General features: G+C 35.4%; 3 protein-coding genes across 3 annotated transcripts; 2 read left to right on the top strand and 1 right to left on the bottom strand.

The window, feature by feature from the left end:
- The first annotated feature begins 11,277 nt into the window (after window positions 1-11,277).
- LOC18591153 (carbohydrate esterase, putative (DUF303)) lies at window positions 11,278-13,254 on the top strand. Its single transcript, XM_018125626.2, has 2 exons — window positions 11,278-12,081; window positions 12,787-13,254. The coding sequence occupies exons 1-2, from the start codon at window positions 11,482-11,484 to the stop codon at window positions 13,087-13,089; spliced, it is 903 nt and encodes a 300-aa protein (XP_017981115.1). The 5' UTR covers window positions 11,278-11,481; the 3' UTR covers window positions 13,090-13,254.
- A 1,079-nt stretch (window positions 13,255-14,333) lies between these two features.
- On the top strand, window positions 14,334-16,564 carry LOC18591152 (putative carbohydrate esterase At4g34215). Its single transcript, XM_018125454.2, has 2 exons — window positions 14,334-15,131; window positions 16,181-16,564. Exons 1-2 carry the CDS (start codon window positions 14,535-14,537, stop codon window positions 16,379-16,381), a joined length of 798 nt encoding a protein of 265 aa, XP_017980943.1. The 5' UTR covers window positions 14,334-14,534; the 3' UTR covers window positions 16,382-16,564.
- Window positions 16,565-20,652: 4,088 nt separating this feature from the next.
- On the bottom strand, window positions 20,653-21,717 carry LOC18591130 (uncharacterized). Its single transcript, XM_018125456.1, has 2 exons — window positions 21,584-21,717; window positions 20,653-21,535 (listed from the first exon to the last, which is right to left on the bottom strand). The coding sequence occupies exons 1-2, from the start codon at window positions 21,715-21,717 to the stop codon at window positions 20,653-20,655; spliced, it is 1,017 nt and encodes a 338-aa protein (XP_017980945.1).
- Window positions 21,718-21,935: the final 218 nt, after the last annotated feature.

Raw genomic sequence — 21,935 nt, forward strand, 5'->3', positions numbered from 1 at the left:
TGAATAATTCAATATTTCGGATTCAAACTTGTGATGATTTGGTTGTGGAGGATCAAGAGCTGATTAAAAATTCAGCAGTGGACTATTTTGCTAAGCTTTTGAAGGCTGACAGCAGTGATAACAACAGGTTTAATGCTTCCTTAATTCCCTGTTTATTAAATAATCGTGATAACGATTTTTTATGTGCAGTGCCTACATTATTTGAAGTCAATGAGGCAGTGTTTGCAATTGATAAAAATAGTGTGGCAGGTCCGGATGGATTTTCCTCTCTCTTTTATCAACATTGTTGGAATATAATCGCAGATGACCTTCTCGATGCTGTTCAGAATTTTTTTAAAGGAGCAAGGATGCCACAAGGAGTTACTTCTACAACTCTGGTTTTATTACCAAAAATACCGGATGCAATGCAATGGAGGGATTTTCGTCCAATTAGCTTATGCATTGTCCTCAACAAAATTGTCACCAAGATATTGGCAACCCGGTTGTCTACAGTGTTGCCTTCCTTGATATCTGAAAACTAGAGTGGTTTTATGAAAGGTAGACTCATCAGTGATAACATACTATTGGCCCAGGAGTTGATTGGTAAACTGAATCATGAATCGAGAGGAGGTAATGTTGTCTTGAAACTTGATATGATGAAAGCTTATGACCGACTAAATTGGGATTTTTTATATGTGATGATGGAAAATTTTGGATTTAATGCTCAATGGATAGATATGATTAAACGCTGCATTTCGAACTGCTGGTTTTCTCTATTGATTAATGGGCAATTAGTTGGGTACTTTAAATCTGAGAGAGGCTTACGACAAGGAGATGCAATTTCACCCTTATTATTCATTCTTGCTACTGAATATTTATCACGTGGCTTAAATAATTTATTCTCTCAATATTGCTCATTACATTATCAATCTGGATGCTCCATAAATATTAGTCACCTCGCCTTTGCGGATGATGTCATGATTTTTACTAATGGAAGCAAAGCTGCCTTGCAAAAAGTGTTAATGTTCTTGCAGGAGTATGAACAGAACTCAGGGCAGAAGCTTAATCCTAACAAAAGTAGCTTCATCACAGCCAATAGGGTGTCTAGCTCGAGATACCAGATTATTGCACAAGCCACAGGATTTCAACAAACAAAATTACCCGTCACATATTTGGGAGCCCCTCTATACAAAGGACCAAAGAAGGTACTGTTGTTTGACTCCCTTATTAATAAGATTCGGGACCGCATTACAAGATGGGAGAATAAAACTCTGTCTCCAGGTGGACGCATTACTTTATTAAGAAGTGTTTTGTCATCTTTACCGATTTACTTGCTTCAAGTGCTAAAACCGCCTGTTATGATTATTGAACGAATTGAGAGACTTTTTAATTCCTTTATTTGGGGAGGTTCATTAGATAGTAAGAAGACGCATTGGACAGCATGGGGAAAAATAGCACTACCTTGTTCTAAAGGTGGGTTGGGTATTCGTAATTTGATGGATGTTTTTTAGGCTTTCACTGCGAAGCTTTGGTGGAGATTCCAAACATGTAATAACTTGTGGACTCGATATATGAAAGCTAGGTACTGTATTGGCCAACTCCCTCACACAGTGAATCCCAAACCAAATGATTCACCTATATGGAAGAGAATGCTCATTGGGAGAGACACAACAGGCCAGCAGATAAGGTGGAGGGTTGGGAAAGGAGATTTATTTTTCTGGCACGATGTTTGGTTTCGAGATGACCCATTGATAAAATCTTTCCCTACATTTTCTAATTCCATGATTAAAATTCATTATTTTTTTCATGATAATGAGTGGGATGTAAACAAGTTGAGAGCTGTATTGCCAACTAATGTTGTGAATGAGATATTGAAGATCCCTATAAGCTGTACACAGCAGGATGTGGCATATTGGGCTTTAACGCCCAATGGAGAATTTTCTACCAATAGTGCATGGGAACTACTTCGCAAAAGACAACCTAGTCATCCATTAGGTAAGTTTTTTTGGCACACAAACATCCCACTTACTGTCTCATTTTTCTTATGGCGTTTAGTGAATAATTGGATTCCTGTGGAGTTACTGATGAAATCAAAAGGTTTCCAATTAGCATCGAAATGCCTTTGTTGTCGATCGGAAGAGACGGTTATGCATGTATTTTGGGATGGTTCGGTTGCACAACAGGTTTGGAATTATTTTGCAAAATTCTTTCAAATATCTGTTCTTAATCCCAATAATGTTATGCAAATTATTCATGCTTGGTATTATTCTGGGGATTACACTAAACCTGGACATATTCGAATATTATTGCCTTTGCTGATTCTTTGGTTTCTTTGGGTTGAAAGAAATGATGCTAAACATAGAGGCCTTGGGATGTATCCGAATAGAGTTATTTGGCGTATATGAAATTGTTATGGCAACTATCTCAGGGTACTTTGTTACGCCAATGGCAATGGCGAGGTGATCATGATATTGCTACACATTGGGGTTTCCGTTTTGATCGAAAAAGCCAGGATCCGCCAAAAATTATTTGCTGGCATCGTCCATTAATAGATGAGTTTAAGCTAAATGTCGATGGTAGTTCCAAAGATGCCTTCCAGAATGCTGGTGGTGGTGGTCTTCTTAGAGACCATACAGGTAATATGATTTTTGCGTTCTCTGAGAATTTTGGACCCCATAATTCATTACAGGCAGAATTACTGGCATTACATCGAGGTCTGCTTTTATGTATTGAGTACAACGTATCTAGAGTCTAGATAAAAATGGATGCACAGGTAGTTGTACAAATGATACAGGAGGGTCTTCAGGGTTCATCTCAGACTAGATATTTATTAGCTTCCATCCGAAAATGCTTGAACGCTTTCTCTTTCCGGATTTCACACATTCATAGAGAAGGGAACCAGGCTGCAAACTATCTTTCCAACCAGGGGCATACGCACCAAAACCTGCAGGTATTTGCACAAGCAGAAGGTAAGCTTAGAGGATTTATTAGATTAGACAAATTAAATTTACCTTATGTACGATTCAAATAAATGTAAAGGAGTAGTACTCCTAATTTCTTTTTGTGCCTTTTTCTTTAGTAATTTTTTAAGCTCTTGTAACAGGAAAGTGTTTCAATTTTATACTTGCATTCACAAATATGCACATAAAATTACATTTTCCTCATTAGGCTTTTTTATGAACTATTCTCAATCTCTTGTAATTCTGGAGGTTCGGTTTATGTCCCCCTCTCTATTGTACTTAATTTTTTTCGATAATTAATAAAACTTAACAGGGTAGCTGGGCCCTGCGAGAAATTCCAGCATAAAAAAAAAACCCTAAACCCTAAACCTTAATTTAGCTTATATTCGTTTTAAATGAATGTAAAGGAGTAGTACTCCTAGTTTATTTTTCATGTTTTATTACTCACATAGAAATTTGTAATACGGACGTGTTTCAATTTTATGACAATAGCAAAAAATATTGTCATAAATGAAACACTTCTTTCTAGGTGCTAGTCTTATTTACATTTTCTGCTCCAAACTTTATTCTAGTATTGCCTCAATGTAATACTAGGGAATATCGGTTTTACTGTAGCATCAAAAGTTATGCACGTAAAACAGATTTCCCTACTCTAGGAACTTCTTTAAAGCTTTCTTATGATCATGTAACTCGGAGGTACGGTTCAGGTCCCCCTCTTTCATACTTTTCATTTCGTTGTTAATAAAATTAATAGGGCAACTGGGCCCTGCGTGAACTTCCTGCATAAAAAAAAAACCTATTTAATTATACTACTGATTATGGTATTAAAAAAAACATGATTCTAATAAAATCAATAACCCATCCTCACCTATTTAGCAGCCTTAACTAGAGCAACACTCATGAGCTTAGGTTGGTCGAGGAAATTCACCAAGTCCTCGGTGGGATTAACAGGGGGTTTTGGGTACTTTGGGGAAAGCCTAACGGGTGGAGCATCTCTTTGCAATGACCCAAAAGTGTTGAAGGCTAGGGCAACTATTGTATTTACTTGTTCTTGTAATTGGGAAATTATAACCATCTACTGAAACCAAAGAGAACCCAAATTTTTATATGACAGATCAAACACAAAAAAGCCAAAACTTTGGCAACTGTTACTTCAAAGTATTTGGTCTTGGTGATTTGTAAACCCAAAGGGTAGACACCTAAAAACTGGAAATAAATATATTAACTAAAAAATAATAATTGAGCCTATATAAAGATAAAAGCGAAAAAGAATAAAACTATCTAGAAACAAAAAATAAGTTGAAAATCGAAAATGAAAATGAAAAAAAAAATGAAAATGGAAAAGAGAAACAGACAAAAAGACCAGGCGCAGGAAGTGGTCGGCGGGAGATGGCAAAAACGGCCACCTCCCGAGTGGCTTTAAAGATAGAAAGAATCCATAAGGAAGAAAAAACACTAGAGAGAGAAAAAAAGCCTAAAACATTCTAGCAGTCAAATCCATGCCCAAAATGAAAAACCTCAGTCAGAATCCAAAAAGGGAAAAGAACAAACAAAATACTCGCAACCAAATAACACTCAAAAGTAGGAGAGGGGAGAGGGTATCATCCTTGAAACCTCTTGGAATAGAGTTTTTTTTCATTAGGTTTAGGGTCTCTTTAGGGTTTTTCCTCAGTAAGGAGAAGTGAGAAGAGGGTACCTGGCTCACCGACAGCTGGAGAATGGCAAAAGCAAGGGTGATTTTCAATGTTTTTAGAGAGAGGAAAGTGTTGGGGAGGTGCGGTTTGAAGAGAGAGAAAATGAGAATGAGAAGAAATGGGGTAGGGTTTCACTTGACCAAACAGTGTTGTTTACGGAGACTGAGAAAAAAATGATAATTAAAAAATAAATAAATAAATTCCACCTAAATTTTTTGTAATACGACAATTTCTCCTGTAATTTTTTCTGCATTAAACTTTTATTTTACTTATGTTCCAAAGAATAAATTTCAATTACAAGAATAAATTTTTTTTATAATTTTTTATTTTTAATTTATTTAATTAAATAAATTTTTTATTTATTCTAGGAAGGAAATATGTTATTGCATCTTCAACATCCATCAATTTAAAATCTCTCCTATAATATCATGGCCATAAATTTTGCAATAATTGCTATATTTAATCACTTCCAAATTTTCTAAACATTCATGTAGGTTTCTATTTCTTAAAATTTCATGCCAACCATTGTTAAGTTACAAGCAAAATAGCTACAAAATTAAATCACCCCTATAACTTAAATGTCAGCAGCAACAAACACAGTCCTATCTATGCAATTAATGCACAATTAGGTGCTTTCTCCAGGACACTACATTTTTCCTTATTCCTTTTTCCTAGAATGGTAAGATTTGAACCTACAACTACCTTACACTAACGCTAATCCTTTATAACTTGAAAAATCTTAAAAGTTACTCTTTCAGCACCGCTCATTTAGAGGATAAATGATTATTGCAAACTATCAAATGCTCTGTTACATGAAGAAGATGGGCAATGGCAAAATTATATAACAGATCTAAAAACAATCAAATTGTACTTACCTTTTATGATTTCCCCTATTTGGATATATCAATAATTTCATCTGCCTTGTTGTGCACAAAAAGTTTGTCCCTCATTATAGTCTTTGCTAAATCTAATGTTCTGTAGTATCACCAATAATGAGGATTTATAACAATAATGTCGTTAATGAATTAAACCAGATATTTACTTTTCATGCTTTGAGAAATAGCAAACATTGTCCAAGGACCATTGGTGTGTGAGAACCAAATCTAGAATTGAACTCTTCACTAGAGAGCAAAACTTGAGTAACCAATCATATATTTTATTATGAAATTCTTACGAATAATTGAAACTATTCAAAAACTGCCAATCTGACTCATCCTATGGTCTATAATGGTGACAAATGATTCCAACATCATTAGATTAGTTGTTTATAATCTATGATCCTATGAGTAGAATTATGACAATTTCTCTAACTTGAATCCAACCTATACTGCAACAATTGCAGCATTCAATTACAATAATTGTGAGAGAAATGAGGGGTTGTGCTACCTGTTTGTGAGGGAGAAAAGAAGGGTTGTTGTTGCCAGTTTGTGAGAGAGAAAAGAGGGATTGTGCTACCGATTTGTGAGGGAGAAAGGAAGGGTTGTTGCTGCCAGTTTGTAAGAGAGCTGTGCCGTCAGTTTGTGAGAGTTTAAGAGGGATTAAGCCACCGATATGAGAGGGCTAAAGAGGGATAGTGTTGTCGGCATTGAGAGTGAAGGAAGAGAAGGAGAAAAAGAAAGAAAAAGAGAGAAATAAAAAAGAGAAAAGAAAGAAAGGAAAGAAAGGAGAAAAAATAAAAAAAAATAAATAATAAAAAATAAAAATAATATATCAAGTGGGTTTCGAGATTCAAGAGAAATAAGCAAGATCGGCTTCATTCAAGAAGATTTGGAGACATATAAACCATCAAACCTGTGTGTGCATAATGGGTTCAAAGTGAAAGAAAAAGTGAAAGTGCAAAAATAAAGGAAGTGAGCTGTGCTGGTGTGCCGAACGAAGTAACGAGCGATCGACAAGTAGAAATAGCGACGTAGTATCCCGCTATTGTAAGGTAAGTATGGGATGTCTATTACGTATGGTTTATTTTACACGTAAAAATTGTGGAAAGCATGAACTAGTAGAATCCTAGAAAATTTGCGATTGCTATGATGCTTGAATATGTTTAGAATATATATGTATAAATTATATGTAAAGTGTTTTAAACTGGGAGACAAGCTTTTCAAGACGGTTTATATAAAAAAATGTGCCTTATATTTGTGTGGTGTGTATCCATGATTATAATGTATATTCACCATATGAATGGTTGTTTCAAATTCATGCACAGATTTTATGTTATACGAATAATAATGGATTTTATCATGCCTCTATATTAAATGCTTTGAAAATAGTTTCGAAATGAGATTTCAAAGACATAACGTAATTTCAAAAATGGTTTTTTAAACTGAGAGATTCGAGAGTAGGCCAGCTGTCACTTAGGGTTAAGTGTGACCCTCGTGCATGAGTGAGCTCTAGCTAGAGAACCTTTGGGTCTCTGACGGGCGATTAAGTGTGGCGAGGGCCACGGCCTGTGATATGTGTATACGTGACTAGGCCACTAGTGATTATGCGGTTGCAACCGCATGATTTCTCCGATGTCAGCCAACATCGTTGAGACTGCCATGGCATGTGAAAATCTGATGGAAGCGATACTCCCGGATGTTATTACGTCGTAGTGGGACCACGAGTTTTTATTACTATTACCTACTCGAGAGTGATATCTCTTTGGGTTTTCAAACTTGTAATTCTTTGCATGGTGAAAATGGAACTAGACGGTTTTTTGCAGCTCCCCTATTTTTACTGTAAAATGAATTTTAACTCCTCGTGTATGAGGCGAGTTATGATTTGTGCATGATTTTAAATAATATTTGATTTCGCGGGAGCTTGCTCAATTTTATTGATTTGACTTGAGTAATACATGAAATAATTTTGACGGCAGAGATCCTTTACGAACACTAGATTTAAAATGATATTTGAAATGATTTGATTTGAAAATGGTTATTAACCTATTTCAATGTTGAAAATTTTACTTACATTGATTTAATATACATCTTGACTGATTACAACTTACAAGAAATTCTCGACTTTTATAAAAGGCACGAACTTCCGTTTGAATTAAATTATTTTTATAATCATGCATTTTAAGATTCAAACCTATCTGCTGTTTACTTGTTTCCCATCTACACCCTACTCACAGAGTCTATGATCACTGAATTTGTGAGACTCACCCCCTTGTTTCCTTTTGCAGATAAGTAAACCTCCAATGAGTAGTTGAACACTCCGACATTTACTGCAGTATAGGTAAATGCACTTCTTAGCCTTCCACTCCGAGTCGCTCCACTGTTATACCTTGTTGTGTAAGGTGTAAACAGATATTAATTTGGATATAGATGACAAATTGGAGACTTTAAACTTCAAGGTATAAATAATTATGAATATAAGCATTAAGGATCGAATGGATTCAATATGTCTATGGTTTAAACTATGACGCAAGAATACATGGTTAAGCATTAATACGGTTTGGTAAATGTGTATAATGATTAAAAAGTTTTTTTATTAAGGCTTGTTCAGGATTTGGCGGGTCTCTCTCACGAAGGTCTCAAACGCCAGTAACGACCGAGGAGCGATCATTACAACAGTTTCCATTTGATTGCCAATGAATAAACATCTTGCCATGACATCGTCATACGATTAAATGATTTATCTTCAATAATGTTATAGGAAGCTAATATTTTAAGGTTAATTAAGGTTTTAGGTGCTCAGTTCAAGGGTTTTTTTTCTTTAGATTTGAGAAAGTAAAGATATTTTGAAAAAAAATAAACTGATTAAAGCAAAGAGGATAAGCAGAGGAATTGAAAAGTGATTTTTTTGGATTTACTAGCGTCGGAGGAAGGCAAAGGTAGCGGTAGTATTCAGTCGGGATTTGGGTTTTGTTACGAAAGAAAAGGAAAGAAAAAGTGAAAATGTATAGAGAGAAAGATGGGAAGGGGAAATGAGGATTTAAGGGGTTTTATTGGTTTATATATCATTCCTATAATTGAGAACAAAAAAAGGAAAAGAAAAAAAAAAGAAAAGAAGGATGTCGGTCACCCAAGCCCGAATTTAGATTTAACCAAACAAGGTTCAAGTAACCTTGGAGAGATTTAAAATTAAATCCATTGGTTTATTGTGTATTAATTTTTATTATTTTAATTTAGAAAATTATTAAAAAATATACAAATGATAATATTAAATTTTTAAATAAATAAATCTAACATTTAAAAAATAAAAATTAATGTTTGAAACTCACACATTTACTTAAATGTCACAATCATTTACACTCTCTTTAACATTTTAAAAATAAAAATTAATGTCTAAGAGTGTTTTGATTTTAATCATTGGTTGATGAAGAAAGTTAACTTGTATTTAGTTGTATTTACTTTTGTAAAGCAATCTGGAATTGGGGTCAGGTGAATGTCAAGAGAGGGTGGATCCACTCCTGCCCTTAATAGCTTCAAATCTATATGACATTACAATCAAACGGGGATGGCATTATTTTTCATAAGTTGACCCCAAAATCTTTGTTAATTGCTTAATCAACCTTGGCAAGTAAACGACTAGACGGATTTTCCTCGCGCATGCGTTTAATGGTTCATCGCATGCAAGGTAAGGCAGCTGTTGGAATTAAGTTCTCCCCCTCAAGTATAGAAATATATCAATCCAAGTTGCCCTAGACTTTTCTGTCTATGGAAACGTTTTCCTTGAGGTTTTCACTATGCTATAGAGTTTATATATCCTCGGTAAAAGAAAAAGAAAATCTGGCTTAGGGATTGATTACCAGTCAATTTACTTATCCTCAGATTAATGCAAAATTTGGGTGGGGTGAGTAAAAAAGTAAGAGCTTAGAGCCAAAAGGGTTATCATCATTTAACCTCAAAAAAACCAAAAAAGTAAGAATTTAAAGCTAGGCAATAAGTACCAAGCAATGGTTTAAGCTAACCCAAATTTGGAACTAAAAGGCCAAGTTCGGGCCACCAAGAACAACACAATTCGCAGGGGAAGGATGAGCTGATAATTCAAATAAAGAATGATTTCGATACATCAACTAAGTATGATTCTGTGTTCTTTGCGTTATTTTAAATTCTGGTAATTATGGATAATTAATCATTACCTGATCGCTGTTTTAGGCAGCCGTAGATTTTGGCAACCATATGTTAATGCAAATGAGAAAGAATTGCAATATAAAGGACGGGAACTAGAATAAATTTTCAAGTAAAAACGTAGGTGGCTTCTATTAGTCCAACAAGACCAACACCCTGCATAGTTGAAGTTTATAATAACTTTGTTTTGTTGTTGATGCATGAGAATAGGGGGGCAGAAAGATCTCAATCTCAAATACTGTGTGGCTTTTTTTCTTAAGGAAAATCAAATTTTAGATTGTTCAACTGTGAATTCCAAACCTATCCTAACTCGTATTAATCAAGGTGTGGTCTTTTTCTTTTTGGGTCTGAAATTTCAGTTTGGGTATGGTCATGAGCTCAGCCGAACTTGAAATTTAATTAGCTTTGACTTTGGACCGAATCTGGGTATAGCTGGGCCTCTCTAGAACTCCAGTTTGAAACTGTGGCCTTGAAGTCAGATATGTTGGGCTCATGTCTACGAAGTGGTAAAGAGAAGTTATAGGTCCCATTAAGGCGCACTTTTATACTTATTTCTGTTTAGCCTCGGATTCAGATAAATTTGCCCTCATCTGCCTTTAATGTTAATATGTTCACAATCCAGCTCGGCAATTAGTATATTATATACGTGACATATATAGACGGTTTAAAACAAGTTAGGATCGGCCAAATCCGCTAGTAAATTATGAAGCATTGACTGGGCGGTGTTGTATTGCATTTCCAATAGTTTGAGTGCTCTAAGGTTAATCCAAGGATGATAATGGATTATTTGGTGGAAAGATACCGCTGAGTCCTGCTCAGTCACTCACTGTTCCACTCTATGATCTTTAAACTTTCCAGTTTCTCACAAGGCTGAACCCACCAACCGTGCCAGTATTGGAATTAAAAGACAAGTGAGCACTGGCGTGGGCTCCATGCCCACCCCTACGCTAAACACACCATCTCATTTTTTATAATATTTCGGAACCTGTTTGATAAAGAAATTGTCACCTCTCTTCTATGATACTAGAAACTTCAAATAGATGTTGTTCTCTTTCATCTAAAAATAATTTGAATTCTATTAAAATAATTATACAAAATCTTAGTTAAGAATTATTATACAATACTATAACTTAATTGGATTACAATATATATTGAGTTACAGTTATATTACAACTCTGTTAGTTAATTAGTAAGATAGAAATAAATCATTAATAAGATTAGACTTATATTTGTATATATCATTCACTTTTATAATAGATTTTATGATATGAATTTCAAGTTCAATAAATTATGTTCTTATGACATTCTAATTCAAGCATTCAATTCATATAAAAAAATATTTTATGTCCTGAACAGTTTTACCTCATTAGTTGATGCATGATCTCGTATTAAATAATAAGATTTGAATCCTCCTTCTCTCAATTATATAAAAAAAAATTATTACCTTCTAGTAGAAGTTTTTGTTAAAAAAAATAAAAATAATTGGATATTTCTTAAGAGTCTAAGACCAATGTTTCTTTGACTATACAACTGGTGAAATATTATAGCATATTTAAATCATGTAAATGAAATAGTTACATTCAAGCTTCGTATGAAAATCCCACATGGGTGACCAAAACATGAGAGAATGGAATATTACAATAAAAGACAAAAAAAAAAAACCAATTGGAAAACCATATAAGAAGCAACCATCTTTGCTTTCAACATGGTGATGACTCCTGAGAGATAAATAGATTGAAAGACAGAAAGATCAACCTCCCTTTTGCGACAGTACGCCGCAAAGTCTCCCGCCGGATGCTTTCCTTCATTCTCTTGGCTCTTCTGGCTCACGCCTTACCAGTAAAATGTCAAAATCTACTTCAACAGAAACTAAACATAATTATCCTGGCCGGACAAAGTAACATGGCCGGTCGTGGAGGTGTAGCCAATGACACTGCAACGGGCATTCCGACTTGGGACGGTGTAGTTCCTCCACAGTGCCAGCCAAACCCTTCAATCATCAGGCTGAGTGCGGACCTGGCGTGGGTTCAAGCCCGTGAGCCAATCCATGCTGACATTGATGCCAGGAAGACAAACGGGATTGGACCTGGAATGCCATTTGCCAATGCTGTCTTGACCAAGGACTCCAACTTTGGCGTGGTGGGATTGGTGCCTTGTGCCGTTGGAGGGACTGCTATAAGCGAATGGCAGAAAGGGCAGTTTCTGTATGAGCAGCTGGTGAAGAGGGCTCAGATGGCCCTGCAAAGCGGAGGAGTATACAGAGCGATGCTCTGGTATCAAGGGGAGACTGACACATTTAGTCAAGAAGATGTTGAATTATATAAAGGTAGATTGAAAAGGTTTTTCAATGATCTACGCTCTGATCTTCAGGCACCTATGCTCCCAATATTCCAGGTACCATTTGTGTGATTGTTTTTTCCTTCATTAATTTGATTTTCTTTGATTTTGTCTCGTAGAATAATGAAATCTTATTTTGCTTTTGCTGTTTCAATGATCAGTTTTATTGAAAACTGAGTCAAAAGTTTTGATTAGATCCTAGATGGGATTGCTTCGATACCTTGTTCGGTATCATCTCTATATAAAAATGCCTCTCAGTAGTCAGAATTGCTATCATACGTTTGCACAAAGTTCAGGGAATTGGGTGGTTTTCCTAGCTTCTTAGAAGTTTAAAATCTTATACTAGTTGGCAACACTACGTGATGGACCCTAGATCTTTCCTTTTTTTGGTATCAGTTTTGGAGCATTGGAAAAAAAAACATTATTATTGACTTGAATTTGACCTAAACATTGAATCATGATTTGTATATTCTCCTACAACAAGCATTTCAGATCTGAGGTTGAAGGAAAGTCCGAAGAATCCAGGCAGAGTGGCTTATGCGATAGAGACAGGACTCTGCTATGTAAGCAACATATAAATAACTCATAAAGGCCACTACCCAACTGCTTCAGATAATTAAAACTATACAGAAGAGTTGGAGGGTATATACAATTAAGTTGCATATTGCTACAACAAACCTAAGGCTGATCATGATTAAGAAAACAAATTTCTCTTTGGTAAATAAGTAAACATATGACTAATATTGGTAGTTGCTTTGGTAGGTGGCTCTAGCATCAGGAGAAGGACCTTACATTGAAGAAGTGAGAGAAGCCCAGTTAGGAATAGGGCTTCCGAATGTGAAATGCGTGGACGCTAAGGGACTGCCACTCGGACCAGATGGTCTACATCTCACCACTCTGTCCCAGGTGAGACTTGGGGAGATGTTGGCTAATGCATTCCTTCGGTTCACATCCAGCCCATTATGCTGCAACGATGCTCCAACCAATTTTTCAAGTTTCGTTCCTTATTTTTTAATATTTGCTCAATTTTTAAGATGTCTTTGGATGATCCTTAATTTCATATAGGGATAGGTTCTAAATTTTTTATTGTTCTCTCTGTTCATATTTAGGATAAGAATAAAAAGGAATTATATATGAACTGAGAATCTGAGATTCAGCAATGGCTGCTGGAATCAATCTGATGGTGTTAAAATTGCCAGTTACCTTAACTTATTCAGCAACAGTGATTGTTCGATGTGAATAACCTGACCATTGACAGACTGACAACCAACTTCAGATAACATCATTTTGCACCAAACACATTATTTTTTGTCCGGAACTTACCAGAGAATTCGTAAGTGATGGGACTGGTGTTTTAAATTTTTTTTCCAGTGGAGGTCAAGTGCATCTAAATTTCAATCTCTTAATTTGTTTGTTTGTATCTTTGAGATTGGGTCCTAGAAATTTGGCTCTTCACGGAACTTCAGATAGACAATTCGCAATGTCTTTTAGTATCCTCACTTAAGACTTACTATTATCCTTATTTTTTTAATTACTAGTATCGTTTCAGAGGGAATCACACATAGCAAGAACTTTATCTTTAATTATATTTCGTCTGTGAATTGAAATCTTTTAATGCCCTGATTCAAAAAATAAATGTATTAGAAAAAACCTGTCCATATTTCAATCTTACTTTAAACAATAATGCAACAAAATTTTTAATTTTTAAATATCAATATTTATATTAAAAATTAGTAAACATGTCAGCCTTTTGTTTCACTTTAAACAATAATAAAAGAAATTTCATCATTTTATGATTCAAAAGTCCCCTATAAATTTCAGGAACCTGAATATAAAAAATGTATATGTTATTGGACTCAGAGTTAGCCTTTTATAAATTTGAGGGGATGACCTCAATCTATACAGACTCAATTCGAACTCAAGTTTGGGTTCAAATGTCTCAATATTACTCAATCCACTTGCATCTCAAGTTATATTCGGCAAGCTAGTCATGCTACTCCACCTCACATGCCATCTTCAACTTAAATCCAGGTATTATATATTATGTTTCCTTATAAAACATTTAAGTATTAATTATTGATGTATAAGAACTTATAATTACTAGTTAAGTTTCTTTTTTCGTTAATTAATGTGGCATTTAATGAATTATTAGCTTAAATAGGTTTAGTAAAAAAACTATAAAATGCCTCGACTGGTTTTAGGTTTTGCATATGAAAACTAGTTTTAGGTTATGGGAATCCATTCTGAAGCTTCACAATCATAATCAAGGGAAATAGTCCAAGTTGCAACTTTCTCTATCATTGTGCGAAACTGCCTCACTCAACTGACCAAAGTGTCACATTAGGCAATACCTATCCATCTTTAATTCAAAGCTCCTCGAACTTATTACTACTATTAAGTAAAAACCTACATTTTTGAGTACCTTCACTGTATATACGTTAGCACCAGCAAGAAATCAGTGTCATAATTCTACTCCTAGACTAAAGATATCAGGGAAAAGAAGAAGTGTAATGGTTGTCCTTTCAAGCAACATGTTCAAGTTGGTATCATTGTTCTCTATGTTGCTTCTTGCCCGTTCAATTTTAGGGGATAACCCTGCTCAGGACGTCTTTATCCTAGCAGGACAGAGCAACATGGCAGGCCGGGGTGGCGTTGCCAGTGGCAAGTGGGACGGAAGTGTCCCGCCACAGTGCCAACCCAACCCTTCCATTCTCCGACTCACTGCTAACCTCACTTGGGAAGAAGCACGCGACCCCCTCCATGATGACATTGATGTGGGAAGAATTTGTGGGGTTGGACCCGGGATGGCATTTGCTAATGAGCTTCGAACTCGTGGCTCGGGGATTGGCGTGTTGGGTCTGGTCCCTTGTGCTGTTGGTGGGACTGCCATAAGCAAATGGGCAAGAGGGAGTCATTTGTATAATCAATTGGTGACGCGTGCCAATGAGTCAGTGAAGGATGGTGGAGCGATTCGGGCCATTTTGTGGTATCAAGGAGAGAGTGATGCTGGTACTAAAGAGAATGCTGAGGCATATAAAGGGAAGTTGGAGAAGCTCATTCAGGACTTGCGCTCTGATCTAAACCTACCGTCTCTCCCATTTATCCAGGTTTTTACTTAATTTGTTCTCTCCAGTTGTTTACTTAGATTTGTCGCTAGTTTCGTTTAGTTGTACTTTTTCGAATTCTTAGCTGTGTTTTTGAAGTTATAGAAAACATTGATGCTCAATGAATTAAGATTTCTCATCTACCAGCAACATCTCTTTCGGGTTGTTGCCATGCATCCAGAGATAGTTGGCCATAAATTTTACGGAACAACTCTTTTAATTCTGTGAAGGTTTCCATTTCAGTATAAATGCTGCAAGCACAAAACATGTGGATTAATTTGCATTTTAACTGTGCAAACCATATCTCTTGGCCTTTGCCAGTAGCACTAGCAGCATTTATTGCTTGAGAAATAGAAGGTCTTTGTTGGTCCATATTTGACTTGTAAAACAAATTCACACATATATATATGCTGCGACAATTTATTTTCCAGATTGGGGGCTTTGGTTGTTTGATTTGAACAAAGGTATAATTTGGTGAAGCTTTAATTCTATTTGATAAATTTTCTTGCCACTTGTTTGTGTATGTGAACGATGTCCATAGCAGACTATACACGACAGATCATATCTATATGTATCGGAGAAATCAGATAGAGACAGCAGTCTAATTTTGTTCAAGTGTTACTTCGTATAACCAAATATTTTAGCCATCAAAAGTTGAACTAGTGCAGTTTTTATTCGCCTAACAAAAAGATTGCTGCAATACTTTTGAAACAATATCAAGTATTCACTTAAGTTTATTCTTAAGTTTTGCTCTTGATTCAGTACTTAAAGGAAAAAAATATATATATACTTCTAATGTGGACTTGATAGATCAATTCCAGATATTGCTCTCAATAATTTAGGGTTGTAGAACAAGTATTTCACTACAAAATTTTGAGTAGAGAACATTAATTGAATAAGGTACGTGATTCTCCGTTTGGCCTAACAGTTGTCTAAGTTTTGATTTCAGAAATTATTGATAAAGATATCCTTATTTGATAGAATAAGCATTTCACTAAAAATTCTTAAGCAGAAAACCTTGAACTTTAATAATGTTGTGCATCAACTTTCAGGTGGCACTTGCATCTGGAGAAGCATTTGTAGAGATAGTGAGAAAAGCTCAGATGGAGATCAACCTGCCCATTGTCAAGTGTGTGGACGCCAAGGGATTACCTCTTAAAGCAGATAATCTTCACCTTACAACAATGGGTGAGGTCAAGGTGGGTCTGAAGTTGGCTCATGCCTTTCTCGATTCCTTTGTCCATTTGCGCTAAATTAATCAAATCAGCGGAAAAAGATGAATGTTATATCATGTTACTATAAAGGAAACCAATTATCCGATATTGTGGAAAATTTTGCTACATGCATCTTTAATTAACGAGGAAGGAAAAAAAAGATAGGACGTCTAGAGGGTTTAATTTGTTTCAAGCTTCAATTGTACGGTATGTGACTTTAATTTGGTTCCTTATTTTAGATAAAATCTTTCCTTTATTAAAGAAAAAAGAACCTTAATTTAATCAATTTCTTTGCTTATATTGTGTCACTGGTTATACCTTGAAATGTTATTGGCTAGTAAATAATCCACCCAATGGGGCTTGAGAAGATCTATAAATTAGGAGTGTGATGATCACTTGGAAAACATAAAGGTAGTTAAATATTAGATTTGGTGTATGAATCTTGAATATATTTAAATTGATTGATTTGAAAGTTGAAGTTCGTGTTCAAAAGAATGAATTTAAAAAAATATTGAAACTTAATCAAGCCGAGAGAAAAACATGAAAACAAAGACACAATGTTCTTTTTTCATTGAGCATATATTTCCGGTAGTTACAAAACAGTGAGAACAAACAAAAACAAAAGATGAAAAAGGGAGAAGAAGAATCGGGAATGTCCCCTGAATTTCATTTCTCTATAAAGTTACTTTTACAATTGTTTTTCACACTATTTATATACAGACACTACAACGAAATAACAGCATGCTAACTAAACTAACTTTAATAATCTATTTACAATATAAACATGATTAATTTATACTTAAGACTCCCCCTCAATATGAGTGTGTATGTTATGCATACTCATCTTGCCAGAGAGTGAAGAAAAAGGACCAGGTTGGAGAGCCTTGGTCAATAAGTCTGCCTACTGCAACTTGGTATGAACATATGTAGGAGAGATGATACTTGATAAAACTTTCTCCCTTATGAAATGGCAATCTATTTCTATGTGTTTGGTTCGCTCATGAAAAATTGGGTTCTTACAAAGATGTAGTGCAAACTGATTATCACAATGCAAAGAAACAGCTTGCATATGATTAATGCCCAAATCTTTTAGTAAACACAGTAACCAAATTACTTCACAGGTAGTGGCTGCCATTGCACGGTACTTTGCCTCAGTAGAGCTGCGAGCAACAACCATTTGTTTCTTGGATTTCCAACTTATCAAAGAATCACCAAGGAAGACACAAAAACCTGTGACAGACCTCCTAGTATCAGGACACCCTCCCCAATCACTGTCACTATTTGCTTTTAATTGTAAAGAAGATCGAGAAGAAAGTAAGATGCCTTTCCTAGGAGCACCTTTGATATACTTGAGAACTCGAAAAGCAGCATGTAAATGACTTTGAGTGGGTTTATCCATATATTGGGATAATATATGAACAGCATAAGAAATGTCGGGCCGAGAAAAGGTCAAATATAGAAGCTTACCAACAAGCTGCCTGTAATTAGTTGCATTAGCCAACTGATCAGTGTCTGTAGCTTTATTTAACCTATGATTGTAATCAATAGGTGTAGTGATAGGCTTGCAACCAAGAACTCCATATTCTGCTAACAAATCAAAAGCATATTTACGTTGACAAATAGAGATGCCAGCTTCAGATTGGGCAACTTCCAAACCAAGGAAATACTTTAATTTGCCAAGATCTTTAAGCCTAAATTTGGACTTTAAGAACTCTATAATTTGCTCAGTAGCATTGGAAGAGGAGCTGGAAATAATGATATCATCAACATACACCAGAAGGACTAGTATCTCATCATCAATTGTCTTTTTAAAGAACAGGGAATAATCAGCTAAAGATTGACAAAAGCCAAACTCCAATAAAACACTTGTGAATTCTGCATTCCACTATCGAGAAGATTGTTTTAGCCCATATAAAGACTTGTGTAGCTTGCAAACTAACTTAACATTAGAAGGAAACTCCCCTTAATTTGATATCCTTGTGGCAAAGTCATATAAAATATCCTCATCAAGATCGCCATTAAGAAATGCATTATCAATATCTAATTGGGTAAGAGTCCATCCTTTGATGGCAGTTAAGGCTAAAAGCACACGAACAGTTGATTATTTAGCAACAGGGCTAAATGTCTCTTTACAGTCAAGACCCTCCTTTTGATTATAACCCTTTGCCACAAGCCTAGCTTTATATCTTTCTACTGTGCCATTAGCATTGAGTTTAACTTTATAAACCCATTTACACCCAATTGTATGTGCACCATGAGGTAAAGGTACAACTGTCCATGTCCCATTGGCTTCCAAAGCATCTAATTCAAATTTGCATTGCATTGATCCATTGATCATACTGAATGGCTTGATGATAATGATTTGGTTCTGGAATTTTAGTTAGTAAGGTGGTAAAGGCTTTATGGGAATGTGAGAGTTGCTGTGGTGATAAGTATTGGGAGATGGGATGGTTTGTGACACTGTTAGCATGAGAAGGTAATTGACAATCATAAGCTTCAAGGTATTTGGGTCGTTTAATGACTCTAGGACTTTTCCTAAGAGCAGGATTTTGATTTGCAAAAGAAATTTCAGAGTCACAGTTTGGAATAGGATCAATAGAGATAGTGTCATGGTTGGTTTCAAATTCAATATTAGTTGTTGAATTGGAGGAAACAGGTGCTGAAATATCAGAAGAAAAACTGGTGGAAGAATTTTGAACAGAAGCAATATTACTAGGATCAAAAGAAAAATCAACAGAGGACAAAGTATCACAATGTAAAATACAAGGATCATTAAAAGAAGAATGCATAGATTCAGATGATGATTTGCCCTTTTGAAAAGGAAAAATGGACTCATGAAATACAACATCTCTGGATATGAATGTTTGATGGGTTTCCAGATCATATACCTTGTATCCCTTGATTCCTATAGGGTAACCTATGAAGATGCATTTTTTAGATCTGGAATCAAACTTAGTTCTATCTCTTTTGAGGGTGGAAACAAAGCATAAACAACCAAAAACCCTCAAATGTGAATAAACTGATGATTTGTTGTAAAGCAATTCATATGGAGATTTATTTCCTATAATGGAAAATGGTATTCTATTGATGATATGAGCTGCAGCAAGGACTGAATCTCCCCAGAATTCTAAGGGTAAGGATGATTGAAAAAGAAGTGCTCTAGCAACAATCAAAAGGTGTTGATGTTTTCTCTCAACTACCCTATTTTGTTGGGGTGTATCTACACAAGATAAGTGATGCACAATACCCTTAGCAGAATAAAATTCATTAAGTTGGAACTCAAGTCCATTATCAGATCTGATCTGTTTGATTGATTTATTGAACTGGGCGTAAATAAGGTTGTAAAATGCTGGAATGATGGTTTTGACATCTGATTTAGCACGCATTAAAAAAATCCATGTGAATCTACTAAAGTCATCAACAACTGTTAAAAAATAATGGTGACCAAACAAAGAAGTAGTAGAATAAGGTCTCCATATATCCATGTGAATCAATTCAAAAGAAGAAACAGTAGTTTGAATATGAATAGGAAAAGGTAAACGTTTTTGCCTTGCCTTTGGACACGTTTCACAACATAAACTTTCAACAGAGGAAACATCAGCACAATTTTCATGAATAAGTTTGATTCTATTCAAAGGAGCATGGCCTAACCTAAAGTGCCATAAATCAAAATTTTTAGGCAAACTTTTACAAGTATTGGAAAACAACTTGGAAGGAAAGGAAATAAACTGTTCAACTTTAGCTTGACTAAGAGTATATGCATCCCACTTGTCCTGCATAAAGTATAGTCTAGAAATGGCTTTAGCAAGCCCAATCATTGTCCATGAACTTAGTTCCTGGACAATACAATATGAATCAGTAATCAACAGTAAGATATTTTTGGACTTGGTAAGTTCAGTAACTGAGATCAAATTGAATTTAAAGGAAGGCACCAACAGAACATTCTTTAGTATGAGTGATGAGGAAAGCTTGACTTTGCCTATATGTGAAACTAATGCCTTTGTTTCATTTGGTAACTGAATGTACATGTTATGTACGGGTTTAGAGGAAATAAATTTATCTAGAGAACAAGCTATATGATCTATAGCCCCTATATCCATAATCCAAGATGTATTACAAACATTTGGGATTGCTCTAGAAAAAGAAAATGCACTGTGTGCATTAGATGAATAATTGTTGCTATGACAAGAATAAGAATGTAATGCAGCAAACAGACAACCTAATGACTCAATGGGCAAATTATCGGAAGAAATATATAAAGGGTTTAGGATTATACCAGATAATGTTGAATTCACGAGAGAAGTTTTCACTTAGGGTGGATTTGTTGGTTCTTCATTCTCACCATCAGCAATATGATCATTGATCAATGACATTAGCTTTTGAATTTGATGCTTAGAAAGAGTCAGTGAAGACAAAGATTCAGTTGATTCATCACATTCTTCCTTCGATGTAACAGGGCCAACATTATTAATAGACCATACATTTCCTTTCTTAAGAGGTGATTTTCCCTTTAAAAACTTGAAATCTGGTGGGAATCCGATCAATCTATAACACTTGTCCTTAGTATGTCCCTTCTTATGACAGTAAGAACAAACAACATCCACCTTAGACTTAACCTTTCCTTCTGTCATTGTGGCCATGGCAGAGGACTCTATGATAGGCATAGTATGCAGATATAAATTCCTTTGTGACTCATCCCTAATCACCAGATTGTATGCCTTATTCAATGAAGGAAAGGGTTTCATCATCAAAATTTGAGATCGAAGAGCAGAGAATGACTCATTTAGTCCATTCAAAAATCTAAATACCGAATCCTTTTGATATTGATCTATATAAGTTTGAAAGCAAGCTGAGTTACATATGCCACAACTACAATGTGGGAGCGGTCTGTAAATCCTAAGTTCTTCCCAAATGCAATTTAACTCAGTGAAATATGCATCAACAGATCTTGTACCTTGGGAGATGTTGTAGAGATTAAACTGGAGATTGCAAATTCTTGCATCGTCTGGTTGAGAGAAGCGTTCCTTCAGAGTTTCCCAAACCTCATATGCTTTTCTGATGTAGAATACCGTAGAGGCTATAGGTGGTGAGATTGATTCAAGAAGCCAGGCAAGGATGAGGCTATTGCATCTTGTACATGGCACAAAGAGTTTATCTGATACATCAGGTTCTGGAATCGAGCCATCTATGAACCTAGATTTGTTTTGAATGGAGAGTGCTAGCAAGAAAGATCTGCTCTACGATGAGTAGTTATTTGATGTCAGCTTAGGAGTGATGATGATGGAGCCATGGTGGTCTGAGCGGTGGAGATAAAACGGTGACAATGGATCTTCAATGGGTGAAGTTGACGATCGAAGGTCAGAGGTGGAAGACATTGAATCTGTCATGAGGCTTGAGAAATTTGCAGAAATTGTAATGGGTATTTGGAAGGAATATGAATGATCAAGAAAAGAAATCTAAAGAATCTCAAGAGATATGAACCTGGCTTTGATTCCATAAAAAAGGGAGAAGAAGAATCAGGAATGTCCCCTGAATTTCATTTCTCTAGAAAGTTACTTTTACAATTGTTTTTCACACTATTTATATACAGACA

This window comes from Theobroma cacao, chromosome 8 (assembly GCF_053813885.1).
Source record: "Theobroma cacao isolate CCN51 chromosome 8, ASM5381388v1, whole genome shotgun sequence".
Classification (NCBI taxonomy): domain Eukaryota; kingdom Viridiplantae; phylum Streptophyta; class Magnoliopsida; order Malvales; family Malvaceae; genus Theobroma; species Theobroma cacao.

Bases quoted from the DNA above. Each gene is read 5' to 3' on its own strand.
- LOC18591153 (XM_018125626.2), top strand. From the start codon at position 11,482: ATGCTTTCCTTCATTCTCTTGGCTCTTCTGGCTCACGCCTTACCAGTA. The intron at 12,082-12,786 runs GTACCATTTGTG...TTGCTTTGGTAG, and splicing joins CTATGCTCCCAATATTCCAG to GTGGCTCTAGCATCAGGAGA.
- LOC18591152 (XM_018125454.2), top strand. From the start codon at position 14,535: ATGGTTGTCCTTTCAAGCAACATGTTCAAGTTGGTATCATTGTTCTCT. The intron at 15,132-16,180 runs GTTTTTACTTAA...ATCAACTTTCAG, and splicing joins CGTCTCTCCCATTTATCCAG to GTGGCACTTGCATCTGGAGA.
- LOC18591130 (XM_018125456.1), bottom strand. From the start codon at position 21,717: ATGTCTTCCACCTCTGACCTTCGATCGTCAACTTCACCCATTGAAGAT. The intron at 21,536-21,583 runs GTAGAGCAGATC...AAACAAATCTAG, and splicing joins ACATCAAATAACTACTCATC to GTTCATAGATGGCTCGATTC.